At 39.9% G+C, this 16,133-nt stretch overlaps 1 protein-coding gene across 1 annotated transcript; it reads right to left on the reverse strand.

Moving 5' to 3' along the window:
• Positions 1–9,351: 9,351 nt before the first annotated feature.
• On the reverse strand, positions 9,352–15,923 carry LOC125809059 (uncharacterized). Its single transcript, XM_049488729.1, has 4 exons — positions 15,632–15,923; positions 13,700–13,935; positions 13,244–13,586; positions 9,352–9,419 (listed from the first exon to the last, which is right to left on the reverse strand). The coding sequence occupies exons 1-4, from the start codon at positions 15,921–15,923 to the stop codon at positions 9,352–9,354; spliced, it is 939 nt and encodes a 312-aa protein (XP_049344686.1).
• Positions 15,924–16,133: the final 210 nt, after the last annotated feature.

Here is a 16,133-nt window from a genome sequence, read left to right on the forward strand (position 1 = left end):
GACTTTAAATTAGATCATTTGGAAGAGTAAGAATGATTGGGTGGATTGTACCACCAACTTAATAGAAAGATTTTGTTTGTCAATTATCACAATTAAACTAATATTCGAATGAAATCAAGAGTTAACAAGCAATCTAGGGGTGTAGGAATTGGATATCAATGTCACATAGGAGTGATTGTGCTGATCTATAGTGATGTACATACATGAATAGGCTAAGGCATCCACATTGACGCTAATCATCTTTTGCTCTCAAAGCATCTAAGCATGGAATCTATGTTCAGTCTAATCTAAATGACAATCCTATACAACCCGATACCTTACTATATCCTCTTTCAAGAATAGGGCAAATAGATCCGGCCCATAAACTCTTTTTCAAGCAAACCATAGACATCAAACCTAAATTGATAGTATGAACTAATTATACAATCTCTTACGAGCATCAACTGGAGATCAGAAGTAGGAATAAAGTTTCCAACCTTAACCCTTCAGCTAACCTCATAGTAATTAGATCAAATTCATGCACGAATAGCAATAAAACATAGCATAGCACAATACCCACTACATTAAACTAACACTCGACCCTATTAGAGCACTCTTATATCTTTGGGTTTTATCCACCCATCACAAAAAGTAAAGAAAGTATACCTTCTATGAAAGTAGTCATGGGTAACTTGAAATCAAGAAACTAAGTGTAAACCCATTTTGAATTTAACTTCAAATTATCAAATTATAGCTTCAAATTGTAAAACCCCAAGAAAACTAGAAAAAGTGTTCTAAAAAGTAAAGTGTTCATCAAAACTCTCTCACTTGAACTCAGTAGTCCAACTCTCTAATTAACTCCCTAAAAATCATATCATTTGGGCTATTTATACGTTCCCAAAATCCACTTCGTAACCAACTCAACAACATTAATCATGCTCGCCAAACTCACTCGGTGAATCACCCTTCGCTCTTCAGCTCGCCTTGTGATGCTCTAGGCTTCAGGTGTTTGAACTTAAGTTTACGAACTCGATCGAGTCAGTCTTTCACGTTTGGAGAATCACTAAATACCTCCTTAGTTTGTCGTTTGAGCAATAAGTTTTTGCCTTGAACACTGTTACTCCGGGAGATGTGAGTTAGGACCACCTTTTTAACTCTGTACATCTCATTTTCGATTGGAGTTTGCCAACCTTCTTTGTAGACACAAGTGTTATGCACTATCAACTTGGGAAAGGTCGAGCTCAGTTGGCGATCCTCCTTTCATGTTAGGTGATCAATAATGTTTACTTCGCACTTTTTTTTGTACTTTTGGTCATTCTTTCAAACTTCAGTCCTTGCCTTGTCCAAATTCATTCATAGTTTCAAACAATTAATATTTGATTAGAAAAGGACAAAGTTTGGCATAGAGGACACTAATTATAGAGTTAAATGAACCTTAAATGTGTGCAAATATACCACTCATCAAATTGTAAACAGAAGAGAGCTAATCTTAATAGAGTCAATCCCTAAGATTATTCTTTGTTGTTTGAAACCTCTCTTGAACTTAGTGAAATTTGGTTGCTGAAATTCTATACATTATAGGTCATGATTTGATTCACTTGATCAAGGAATATTTCCATGGTAAACTTGTGTTCTCTACTTTATGATTTGTGATTCAACATAAAGAAACTTAGTTCCTTACCCTATATTGATACTATCTCTTTAAATTGGTATCAGAGCAGATCTTTCACTAAGGATAAAACCTTGAAAAGAATCTATGACTACTCCTCCAACTACTCAGCAAGGGGCATCTCAAACAAGATCACCCCTATTAATGATGATGATCACATGATCGATAAAGATCCAGATGTATGGAATGTTATTTTAGATGGACCAACCATCCTTTAAAGAATGCAGAAGATTGAAAAATTAGAGTGCCAAAGAAATGATTGGAATGGGATGACACAAACAAGTTGTCCATAAAAAATAATGCAAAATCTAAGAAGATCGTGTTATGAGGAATATGTCCAGATGAATATATAGAATCTTAGCTTGTACAAACGCAAAGCTAATATGGGACACATTGCAGATTTCTCTTAAAGGCACAAATAAGATTTTAAAAAACAAAGATAGACAATATGAACTCTCAAAGATGAAGGAGAATGAATACTACTAGGGAATGCATACTAGGTTAACGACTATAATCAACAAAATCTACTTACTAGAAGGAATCATACCACAGGAAAGGTTGTTCGTAAATTACTTAGTGTTCTTACTAATCATTGGAGAAAAATATGGAGGCAATTAGCGAAGCTCATAATTTTGGTACTCATATGTAGAAGTTGATTGGGAACCTAAGGAAAAAATTAAAAAGAAGAAATCAATAGTAAAAGGAAAGATAAGAACATAATTCTCAAAGCCTCAAAAAAATCTGACTTCAAGTATGAGAACTTGACACTTATGACCAAAAGATTTCAGCAAATGTTCAAGAAGGGTCAAAATCTCTGTTCAGGTGTATTTATATATTAAAATACCATATTTTATCCATTTTCTAAGTATAACTTTGTGAGTATTTATGTGTTTATTAATTATATGTAGTGGTGATTTAATGCAAATGATTAGGATTATTTTAAGCTAAAAACAACAAGAAACGACACATATCGGAACACAAAATAAAGTAATATCAGCATAAATAAAGAAAAATATTTGCAAAAAGGAACTTCAAATGGACCCTATCCCACACTTACATGGAAACAAAACTTTAGAAACTCAAAAAAAGGTTTAGAGATGGTCCCCACACCGCGAGGCACTACCCTTCCCGGTGGGCCCTACACTATGACCTCATTGTGTGACCCAAACAAAGTTAAGTCCAATCAAGATAAAGATTTTGATCCTATTATTCTATATATATTTTTTGAAAATGTTTTTAGGGTAATGAACTGTAAATAGAACTTAGCAACTATCCTTGAATATTATAATCATTGTTCTTAGTTTTTCTACGATTTACTTACAATTTTAGTAAATTATTGTGGAACAAAAAAGATTCTCTTGCAAGATTTGTGTCACGATGATGAGTCCAAGATTTGGCCTCATTTAGGGCTTTATTTTGATAGTTTAGTATCCTCAAATGCCTAATTTATGCCATAAATTGAAGTTATAGCCTTGATTTTCAGGTATGTGGACTAAGGGGTAAAGCAAGAACATTAACAGGCAAAAGGAACAAAACAAGTTGAAGAAGTGGAGAAAAGCCTTCTTGGTGATCGCCAAGACCACTCGGCGAACCACCGAGTGGCTCTTCAGACCCCCTAAAGTTTCAGTGTGCCTGCCCTGAGGGAAGAAACCAAGTCGGCAATAGAAATAGGTAGTCGGCGAATCACCGATCAGTTCTGCGATGAAAAAATGGATCACCCAAAGATACAGTACTTGAAGATGCTGAGAAGCAATGCAAAATGGTGATGGAAGAGAGAAAAGGGTGGATCGCTGAACCATTCGGCAAGCCCGACTTACCTCGCCTAATGGTTTTTCAGAACAAATTTTTTACAACTATAAATTGGATTTTAGATGTAATTTTGGGGAGTTCTCTCCCAGATATTATAGTTCCCATTCTAGAATTAGAGTTTTTCTCTAGATTTTTGAGTTTAAATTGTACAATTATGGAGGATTTGCAAATGAGTTTTTGAATTTCATTCTTAGAAATCATTGTAAAGGCTTGGAGACTCTTACCCAGATCATGGCTAATGAATTTACTAATTGTTTCTCTGTTTTTATGATGTGTGGCTAAAATCCCAATTCTTGGGGTGTGATTATGTGATTATGGGTTGAATTAGCTTATGGATATTGTTTATTACTAATTTAAATGTTATATTGAAGTGGGTTTAATCATTAGCTCTGTTTTTATTTATGAATTGTAGTTGCAAATACAGTTCTAACTTTGAGTTATTAGCTTGCTTGAGAAAGAGATTTTGAACCAAAGCTTTTGATTAATGATTTGTAGGTATTGGGTTGATGTGGGTTTAGCTCGAAAGAGTGAATCTCAAACCAATTTCTACCCATCATTCGAGAGAGAGAGAGGGTTTATTAAGGTTGTGGGTTGTTCTTATCTGTTAAGCGTGTTGATGTTCGAAAGAAATCACTTGAATCGTAGTTGGTCGAGAGAAAGCTATTTCACTCATAGCCCATCCTACCCACTGATAGTTAGCTATTTATTAGTAGTTTTAATTACCCATATAGTGAAATTTTCCTATAATCGATCACATCCCGAGAATTCCTCTCTACATTGTTATTTCATTGTTGTTTGACTGCTTTATAGCTGATAATTGCAAACCAAAACCCCCCATCTGACATTTGTTATCACCCCCTCTTACTTGTTTACTTGTATTTTTTGATAATTTCTATTCCTATAAGTATTTAGACCATATTTGTACTTCATAGCTGAATTTGAACACGTACCGCTCCTTGTGGGTTCGACCCCAACTCTTCGTTGGGTTTTATACTGCTTAACGATTGTTTGCACCTAGAATTGGATGAGATATGCTTGAAACATTAATCAAAATGGCGTCGCTGCAGGTGAGTGGTGTTTAGAAATTCATTTATTGAAGTTGAATTGTGATATTTTTTGCTATAGTTGAATCGACTTACTTTAGTTTTTGTTTTGTGTTACTTGTGTTAAACAGAGGAAGAAATGAGCGTAAACGGGAGTAATGGTAGCCAAGTGGGCCACCAAGACGATATTGGGAACCTTAATGATGTAAATGACCCAATCCGATTGGGTGGTGTTAGTGCCATTTGTCTACCTCTGGCGGAAGGAAACGTCATTTTTCACTTCACTAGCACAATGCTTCAGCTCCTACAATTGAAAGTATTATTTGGGGGGCTGGCTCATGAGGATCCCCATGAGCATATTCGGAACTTCGTAGACGTTTGTGGTCCATTCTCATTTAAGAACATATCGCAAGAATCAGTCTGTCTCAGGTTGTTCCCGTTCTCTTTGATAGGTGAAGCCACCAAATGGTTATCTGGGTTACCAAGGGACTCCATCAACTCTTGGGATGAGCTGATCACAGCATTCCAAGTAAGATTCCTCCCCCATCGAAGATGATGACACTCAGAGATAGCATCCAAGGTTTTAAATTCTTGGAATGTGAGTCAATCCATGAGACGTGGCTGAGGTTTAAAAAGTTGGTGTTGCAATGCCCAACTCATGGACTTCCAAATGATATGTTGTTGCAATACTTCTATAGGAGCCTTGACTTGGTGAACAAAGAAGTTGCTGATCAACTTGTTCCCAGTGGTATAATGCAACAACCCTATAAAGTAGTGTCTCAACTCCTTGATTGCATGATGAAGACTAATATGGCAAGGTACACTCGTGAAGACCAAGTCTCTCCTATCACTTTTAGAAGGACAAAAGAGCAGATCAAAAAGGATCAAGAGAGAAACCAAAACATGGCCAAAATGATGACCCACCTGGATATCTTGGAAAAAAATGACATGGGTGTTGGTACAAAGAGTGTTGATGTTATGGGTGTTGGTGGAGTAAACCCCGATGAAGCACAATTTGAAACGTTGTACAATGAGAAAGTGAACTTCCTAGAAAATCAAGGAGGGGGTTATCGTGCAAACTACCTAAAATCGGGTGAAAATCAAGGTTGGAATAGAGATGAAGGCTGGAGAGAACGTGACAGAGATTGGCGTGATCGTAACGCCACCTGGAAGGAAAGAGTGGGGGACAAAGACAGGTACATTCCTCTTCTTGAACGGCAAAAGCCCAAGGAATCTGAAGGTGTCCGTACAGAAGATATGCTCTCATGCATTCTCAATAAAGTTGAAGGGTCAGATAAAGTGTTGAAAGAGATGAAAAAGGATGTCTGAACTCTCAATCAGACGGTGACCTCTCACTCAGTCTCTATTAAGCAGCTAGAGACCCTAATGGGTCAATTTTCTTCTCATTTGAATCCAAAATAACAAGGGGGGTTGCCTAGTGACACAATGGCAAACCCCCAAAATGCAGCTTGATTTGGTATCTTCGTCGTGCCACGACATTAACTAAGGCGCTTCTTGGGAGGCAACCCATGTTTCTAATGCTTTAGTTTTTTATTTTGAATAACGGATGTTGATTGTGCAGGTTTAAAAGTGAAGAGTGTTGGAAATGGGTAGTTTGGCGAGTGAAAGTCCAGTCGGCGACACGCCGAACAAGTCGGTGATCCTCGACTTGGACCGCCATTGGAACCACCAAGCTTTAGGGGAAATCTGTAAAACTCGGTGGGCTAAATGCTTAATCAGCGACTCGCCGAATAGGTTAGTGATCCCGACTTTGTCCACTGTTTGAACTCCCAAAATTGCTAGGAGTCCTATAAAACTTGGCGAGGAAAAATACCACTCGGTGCATCGCTTAATGTTTCGGCGAGAATGACTTACTCCGTCGAAGGTGCCACAAACTGAAAGGTTTTAAAGGCCAAACGGTTTAAAACTTCAAAATCCCTCAACTTCTCTCATTTCTAACTCTCGTACGTTCTCGCCCAAACTTTTAATATTGCATATTTTAGCGTTTTACCCACTTTTTGTATGAAAACGACCTTCATAATTGTGGAACTTTTCCACCTAGCTATTCAAACCAGAAATTTGGAATAAAGATTAGTTTTCCAAATCCCCATTCTTTAATATTGTAGTTGAAGTCAAATGCAATAGGTAAAATGGTAGTTGTTGTGTGTTGGGTAATTGTTATAATCATATTTAAGTGTTGCTTTGCCTATATTGAATTAAAATGTGTGCCGAAGTGCTTTAAAATGATTGATTCCATGTTCTTGCTTGTAAAACTGAGTTTAAATTATTGGGTTGCGGTGTAATTATAATGGGTCTAGTGGGGTGAAGTCTAACTAACCCCGCATTGTGCCAAATGACGTAATTTGCCCAATGATGGAGCGTTTGACGTCATTCTTAAGGGCAAAAGTCGTCAAATGGCCAATTTTGGTCAAATCAGGGGAAGTCTGAGTACCCCAAGGGCATGGGTAGTGCAGGTCTAGTGTTAATTGAATGGTGTGTGTGTTTGATGTTGAATTCGGGGGTTGCAGGCTTGATTTTAGGAAATGGGATAGAAAATTGGCACGTTGGACCATTTGGCGAGCTGCGCGAGCTCGCCGAGTGGTTCGGTGGTTCGCCAAAGTCCCCCTCAGATCGCCCTTAATTTAAAATTTTGGTTGAGTTTGTTCTGTAAGTTTCTGTGGGAAGCCTGATCTCGCCGAGTTCACTTGGTGACTTGCCGAAAGGTTCTTCTTGATCGCCCTTTCTGCACCCTAAACCCTAAAATACATTGTAACTTTCGGCGAGCTACTTCTAGCTCACCGATTGGTGTCGCTGATTTGCCGAATGGCCCTGAACATCGCTGACCTGTCTTGATTTCAGAAAATTTTTGCTTTGGTACTTTCGGGGAGCCCGATTTGGCTCGCCAAAGTGACTCGATGACTCGCTGAATGGTTCAGGGAGTCTTTCTACAACTGAATTTCTGCATTTTTCTTGAACTATTTCTAACATTTTTTTATGTGGTTTGCAGAAATGGCTAGACCCAAGGTTTTAGGAAGAGACATGCCTCTCCGCAAGCATGAGGATGCAGCTGCATCTAAGGCAAAGGAATCCAAACTCCCTACAAAGGGAGGAAAAGGCAAAGGAAAGGGCAAGGAGCACGTTATGGAGTCACCGGAAGTCAGCTCTGACAGTGAGGGAGTCTACGAGACTCACCTCACTTCATCAAACAATGAGGGAGAGTCACTAGATTCTCAGGCTTCAATCTATGAGCCTGAGGATGACAAGCTTCTACATACCCGTAAAGCTAAACTTCGCTCAAAGGGGATGCATGATATGTCTAGGATCTGGGTGCGGCAGACTCATCCTCCTCCCCCAACTTCAGCTCATACTGTGGTCCCAATGCCTCCGGTACATGATCCTCATCCCTGGTCTCTCAATAGACTAAAGGTCAAGAGACTAAGGACTATTATTGAGGAGAAAAGGTTGTCCACAGATGGTGTGGTGGACAGGAACCCGAAAATATGGAGAACCTTCAAGTCCCATAAATTCTAGATTTTCACTAAATCCTGGGGTACCTACATTCCTAATTGGGTCCAAGAGTTCTACTCGGCCTACGGAGACTTGGTGCCACAAGGAAAAAGGAAGGCCAGTGCCTTCAAACCGGATGATTCAGTGATTGTCTGGGGGCAAGAAGGTGAAATGTGATAGTGAGGACATAAGCGTCGTCTTGGGAAATACTTATAACTTCACGGATGACTACCAGAGTATGATCAAGACAACGATATTAGATGACTTAAAAGATTGGCTGGCTCCTCTTTTTTCTGACAGTACCCCTAGGTGGATTGGGGACAAAGTGCCAATAGAGAAGAAGGATCTCAATGTGGCGGTGAGGTATTGGTTCGGGTTTGTTAGTAGTACGATCATGTCGTCCCAGAACGAGTCTATCTTCTGCCACCCAAATGCGGGCTGTCTTGGATCTATTATTGCCGGGAAGAGCCTAAATTTAGGTGCAATCATTGAGAAGGAGATGGCCATGAGGGCCAAGCAGCGCCAAACATCTCTTTCATATCCAATATTGATCACCGAGTTGTAAAGACGGGCCCGTGTTCCGCGAGATGAGAAGACGTATATGGAGGTGACACCCACCTGCTCTACTGAAATTTGGTGTATTGAGGCTGAGCACCAGAATCATGAGGCTGATAGAAGGAGGGCAACTCCGGTGGACACTTCCTCTAGAACTGATACTGCTATGTTACCTGCAGAGGCAATCATGCCTACTCCGGCCCCTGGGACTTCAGGTACTCCTAGCCCCACTCATTTTGAGGCCCCGAATTCTTCTGCTGCTCCCCCACCCCCTAGGTCTGCTACTGGTACCACTGAATCTAGACCTTCACTCACCCAGGCCATGCTGCTAAAAATGGGGGACCTAGACCACTTTGCTCATGTGCGTGCCTCCCGGCTAGAGGCTGCGGTTCCCAGGATTATTGAGAGAGCTCTCACTACTGCATTGACGCCTCTCAAAGCTTCTATTGATGCCCTCACGACGAGGATAGAGGTGCGTGGGAGAGGCCAGTGAGCTACTCATGAGGTGACAGCCTTAAAGGCCGCAATGCGGAGTTGAAGAAAGATGTGAACCAACTGAAGTCCACTGATATGTCTCTAATTTTGGGACTGTAGAGTTCCCTGATGACCTGAACACACATATTCCAGCCCATTCTGATTTGCATCCGATTACCACCGAAGATGGGGTTAGAGCTAATGATGCGGCTACAGAGTCCGAGGCTGAGACTGATGAGGAGCAACTTGTTGTTCAGGATAAGACTGTTTTTGATTGCCTGGCTGACTTGGAGAAAGAGTACTAGATTGAGCTGTTCAGGCCTCCTTGAGGGAAATTTCTATGGCAAGCTCTAATGGAGCCAAGGCTGACGAGACACCGGGCACTGATGCCCACATTTGTACTTCATAACTAAATTTAAACACGTACCACTCCCTGTGGATTTGACCCCAACTCTTTGTTGGATTTTATACTGCTTGACGATCGTTTGCACCTAGAATTGGATGAGGTGTGCTTGAAACGTTAATCACACGACCCAGGAGTACCCCCTAGATGTAACATGGAATATAGAACCCCGAAGGACTCCATATAAGAAACTTAGCATATAATAACATAAAGTACTAGAATAGTAAAGAGTAAAACAACATTTATGTCCAGAAAGAGTTATTAAAGAAAAGCGGAAGTATAACTCATGTCTCAACATAGCCATATATTACAATACAATGAAAGTGGGCCTAGCCCATACATCATGTTCAAAAAGGAAATAATAAATTAATACTACAATAAGGAAAGTCCGTCCTCGAACCGTGAGGACTCATCAAGCTCGAAAAGAGTCAAAGTCCAAGCTCTAGACACTAGAATGGAAACCCTGCCTGTCGGACCCAACATTTGGGAAAATATATAGGCAAGAGTATGTGTTAGTACAAAAATGCACCAAGTATGATAACTATGCATAAAAAACATTTAAAACATGCTAAGAAGGACAAGTTATTTCATGACATGCAATTTGACAAATAAAATATAATATAAGAGGGTTAGAAAACACAAGTCAAAACATTATGGTCAATGCAAGCTAAATCATCTTTAAGTCTTTGAACACATGAGAGATACTTTTTTAAGTAAGCTTAGTTCATTAGTCATCTTGTTGTGGGAGAATTAGCCTTAACTGACATAGAGACCATGTGAGCTAAAACATGATCACGCGGTGTCTCCCACACCGAAAAGGGTTGTTCTACTTGCCTAAGGTAGAACCATGAACATCTAACTTAAGTGGATCCACTAGCTAATCAACCTATGGGGCACATAGTTTAAGGGCAAAGGAGATTGCTACTAGAAACCCAAACTCTACTAACGGGAGAGATTCCATCTCATCAGACTTCTTCTAGAATCACAGCCTCTACAAACGGGAGAGCTTCGATCCCAATGTCAATATCCACTCTGTGCTAAGCATAATTCCAACAGAATAGTATTTTCTTACTTATTCTCATTATCCATGTAAAGACATGTCATCTTGCCAATCCAAGCTAGTTCATTAGGATAGCTCTTATTCATTGATTCAATTAGGTGAGAATAGTCTTTCAACAAAAGAATCCTTTCTATGTGAGCAAACCTTTAACATCATGGTTGTAAGTGTTTTATGAAAATAATCTTTCAACAACACAACAACAACATTGGCACTTCCCACTCAAAGCACCCTTAAAGTATATACATAGGTTTCATAATATCATGCATAACTCATATTTTTCCCTTTAAAGGTTCAAAAACTTTCAATCACCAAGTATATAGTTCTAACATTAGATAGAGATTTTATCATGAATTCAAGTAATTCTATTACTCCATGCTTTAGATCATAAAATTCCTCTTTGATAACCAACACCCAACCCTAGGAGATCACAATTTGGAAAACATGGGAGTTTGCATGGGTTCATAGGGGAAACATCATAAAAGCATTGTAAATCATCAATTCATGCATATTTAGACATAATTAAATCATTATAATCAACAATCAAGAGAACCCATGGTGTTTGAAGAAAACCCTAGCTAATATGGGAATTCTACTATTTGAAATAGAGGAATTTGGGGACTCCACGGGTGGAAGGAACCCATGGATAAAAGCTATCATACATCAAGTTTAATTTCTTATCTTCAATGCAGAATTTGGATCCTTAGCTTCAAACCCTAGTTGAATCTTCTTCTTCTTCTTCAAGTTCTAGAGAGTATTGGAGAGGAGGTTTTTGTTTTCTTCTGGCATTTTGGAAAAATGAATTAACTGGGTGAATTTGGGGTTAGAAAGGCTTATATATGGGTTCTAAATATAGGTAAAACGACATAGTATAGGAACTAATTAATTAGGAAAAGACCCAACTACCCCTAAGTTAAGCTGCCAGCTGCCGCCGATCCACCGATCGAAGGACCTAGTCGACGGACCATGGATGGACCTACGGTCCGTCCTGGTGAACCGTGTTTGGTGGTCATAGACTCTGGCCTTGACCTACGGTCACTGGACCACAGGGCGTGGACCGACCTACGGTTCGTAGGTCCCTCCATGGTCAATGCTTGGGACAATTTCTTAGTGACCAACAACAGACCTAGTCGACGGGCCGTGGTCTGACCCACGGACTGTCCTGGTGGACCGCTGATCAAGATCAAAGAGATGTATTTTGGGGCTCCAACCACGGACCACACCTACGGTCCGTGGTCCACTCCACAGGTCGTGGGTGGCCGACATGGATTGGCTGTTGCAGCACCTGGAAACCTGCTTTATGCCATTTTTGAATACGGGGTATTACAATATCTCCCCCTTGGGCTCATTCATCCTCAAATGAGATTTAAACTGGTTCTAAGAGAGCAGGAGAGGAACTAACAACCCAACCAACGATGCAATGCATACAACCAAGGAGGACCTATCGACTCCAAGCTAGGACACTCCCAAAACATCTCATAGGGTGAGGTTAACTCTAACAACCCATCATGCATTCAATACTCAATGCATCACAAGGAAGTAGGAACTACACCTAACAACCCAATATGGATGAAAGTATAAAATTTCTCATGTTCAAGGAGGTACTACCTTCTCCAAGCTAAAAACATGTTCAACACAATATCATGGAGCCTTTATGCAATTCATTCTCAAAAAGCATATCTAATGCATGTTCAACAATCATCTCATGAAGTTAGGCAACTCATACTCAATGCACAACAACATGAGGAAAGTAAATCATATAAGTCATTTCTTTGAAAACTTAAACTTTTTCATGAATATGCATAATCGTAAGGAAACATAAGAAAACATAAATCACACATGACCCCCAATATATAAAACAACCCAAGAGGAACTCATTACCTCAAGCTGGGTAGGAGTAGAAGGAAAGAGATGAGGATATCGGGACATCATATCGGTCTCGGCCTCCCAAGAAGCGCCCTTAACTAAATGATTCCTCCATAACACTTTTACGGAAGCAACTTCCTTATTCCTTAACTTTTAAACTTGCCGGTCCAAAATATCAACCAAAACTTCCTCACAAGAGAGGCTTTTATCAACTCCCAATCCTTCTAAGGGAATTATGGATGTCGGATCACCCACACACGTCTTAAGCATAGAGATATAGAAAACCATATGCACCGATGCCAATTCATTTTTCAAATCTAACTCATAGGAAACCTTGTCAATACGCCTCAAAATTTGATATGGGCCTACATACCGGGGACTAAACTTCCCTTTCTTGCCAAACCTCATTACCCCCTTCATAGGTTATATTTTCAAGTAAACCCAATTATGAACATCAAACTCAAGATCCCTTCTTCTAACATCAGCATACGACTTTTGTCGACTTTGAGCTATTTTCAATCTTTCTCTAATAAGTCGTGCTTTCTCAATAGCTGCATAAACTAGCTCGGGACCTATCAAAGCAACTTCACCCACTTCAAACCAACCTATAGGAGATGAACACCTCCTACCATAAAGAGCTTCAAATGGAGCCATGCCAATACTTGAGTGATAGTTATTATTATAAGCAAATTCCATCAATGGAAAATTGTCATCCCAATTACCCTTAAAATCAATCACACAAGCCCTTAAAATATCTTCCAAAGTTTGGATAGCACGCTCCACTTGCCCGTCAGTTTGGGGATGAAAAGTCATGCTAAGCTTAACCTTGGTACCAAGACCCTTTTGGAATGACTTCCAAAATTGAGAAGTAAATTGGGTACCATGATCGGAAATGATAGACAAATGCACACCATGCAATTTTTCCATCTCTCTCAAGTACATCTTAGCATAGTATTCCACTGAATAAGAAACCTTCACGGGAAGGAAATAAGCCAATTTCGTCATCCGATCTACTATCACCCATATAGAGTCATATTGTCGCTGGGTGCGAAGCAAACCAACTATAAAGTTCATGTTCAAATCTTCCCACTTCCAAGTAGTAATGGCAATGTCTTGGGACAAACCTCCCGGCCTTTGGTGCTCAACCTTTACTTGTTGATAGTTAGGACACTTGACCACAAATTCCGCAATATATTTCATCATCTCATTGCACCAATAAACTTCCTGTAGATCACGGTACATTTTGGTGGCTCCCGGGTGAATAAAATACCGAGAACTATGGGATTCCTCTAAAATTTGTTCCCTCAAGTCATAAACATCCGAAACACATAACCGACCTTGATACCTAAGCACTCCATCTCCCCTTGGGATAAGTCCTCAACGGACTTCTTAAGCATCGCTTCTTTCAATTCAACCAAAACAGGATCAAGACCTTGCTTAGACTTCAAATCCAACACTAAAGACGATTTGAAACCATTATGGACCATGACACCACCCTTGGTGGAATCCACCAGTTGAACACCTAGTCGGACTAACCTATGAACATCACGAACCAACTCTTCATTTTCTTCATCTACATAAGTCACACTACTCATGTCATAATCCTTCAAGAGTTCTAGCCACTTTCTTTGGCGAAGATTCAAGTCCTTTTGACTAAACACATATTGTAGACTCTTATGATCGGTGAAAACATCCACATGGACCCCATACAAATAATGCCTCCATATTTTTAAGGCAAACACAATCGTCGCTAATTCAAGGTTATGGGTAGGATAATTCTTCTCATGGGTCTTAAGTTGCCTTGAAGCATAGGCAATCACCTTACCATTTTGCATAACCACATATCCCAACCCAACTCTAGAGGCATCACAAATACACCACAAAACCTTTCGTACCTTCCGGTAAGGTCAACATCGGAGTGGAAGTAAGTCTATCTTTCAACTCTTGGAAAATTTTGTCTCAAGCCTCTGACCACACAAACTTAGCCTTCTTTTGAGTCAGAGCCGTCAAAGGAGAAGAAATTGAGGATAACCCCTCAACAAACCTTCTATAGTAACAGGCCAAACCCAAAAAGCTTCTAATGTCGGAAGGAGTTAGAGGTCTAGGCCAACTCTTGACCGCATCTGTCTTGATAGGGTCTATGTCAATACCCTTACTTAACACTATATTCCCAATAAAAGCTATGAACCTTAGATCATTATGCTCTTTCTCACTCCTTGAATAGATCAAAATTTCATCAATAAATACAATCACAAACATATCAAGGTATTGTCTAAACACCCTATTCATGAAGTCCATAAATGTCACCGGAGCATTAGTCAACCCAAACGACATTACCAAGAACTCATAATGACTATACGAGTTTGAAAAGCCGTCTTCGGAATGTCATCATCATTCACCCTGAATTGGTGATAACCCGAATGAAGATCGATCTTATAGAAATAACTTGCTCTTTGAAGTTGATCAAACAAGTCATCTATTCTTGGGAGAGGATATTTGTTCTTAATGGTCACTTTTTTCAGGTACCGATAATCAATACACATACAGAGAGAACCATCTTTCTTCCTAACAAATAAGACCGGAGCACCCCATGGAGAGATACTCGGTCGGATGAAGCCCTTATCCAACAAATCGTTTAATTGATCTTTCAACTCCTTAAGTTTTGCCGGATCCATTCTATAGGGAGGAATAGAGATAGGTTGCGTATCTAGGAGAAGGTCAATACCAAAGTCTATTTCCTGCTCAAGAGGAATACCGGGTAAATCATCAGGGAAAACTTTCGGACACTCATTGACTATCGGGACCGACTCAAGAGTAGGGGTTTTGGAATCTGCATCCTTTACCCTGACTAAATTATAAATGCAACCTTTCGAGATCATCTTCCTAGCTTTTAAAAAAGAGACAAACTTCCCATTGGGCATAGAATTTCCCCCCTTTCACTCTAGGATGGGCTCATTTGGAAACTAAAATATGACCACTCGAGTCCTACAATCTATTGAAGCATAGCAAAAATGCAACCAATCCATCCCAAGAATGACATCAAAGTCTAACATGTCAAGTTCTATCAAGTCTACAAGAGTAACTCTATCGGACAAAGAAACGGGATACATTCTATAAACCCTCTTAGCCGCCACAGAATCACCAATAGGAGTAGAGATAGAAAAAGGATCTAATATCAAACTTCATAGCCACAAAAGGTGTTACAAAGGACAAAGTAGCACCAGGATCAAGCAAGGCATATACATAATGTTGAAAAACTTTTAACATACTGGTCAATACATTCGGGGAGCTCTCTTGGTCACCTCGGGTTTGGAGAGCATAAAATTGGTTTTGTTTTGGAACATTGGCATTCGAACATCTAGGAGGAGCTTGCTTTCCCTCTCTCCCTTTAGCCGCAAGCATGGGGTGATCTCTCATTTTGTGTCCACTCTTCCCGCAACTAAAGCATCCATTGGTGTCGGCTAGGCACTTACCATCATGTTTCTTCCCACACTTAGCACAAGTAGGCCAAGCCAAAGAAGAACCACAACCATTCCCTCCTTGAGGTTTAGGGTTAGACATCCTTTCCTTGTTAAGCTTAGGTGCAGAGTTAGAGGAACCTTGACAGGAAAACCCTTGACAAAACTTAGGACAACCATGTCCATCAGATTTAGCATGTGAGAAATTACCATCACCGGTCTTAGCCCTTTTTACCTCTCTAGACTTTTCCTTGAGTTTCTCTTCTTAGATTTGTTGTGCATGCACCATGAGATGAGAAATATCCATGTCACC

This window comes from Solanum verrucosum, unplaced genomic scaffold, assembly GCF_900185275.1.
Source record: "Solanum verrucosum unplaced genomic scaffold, falcon-dt-bn FXZP01000296.1, whole genome shotgun sequence".
NCBI classification, from domain to species: Eukaryota; Viridiplantae; Streptophyta; class Magnoliopsida; order Solanales; family Solanaceae; genus Solanum; species Solanum verrucosum.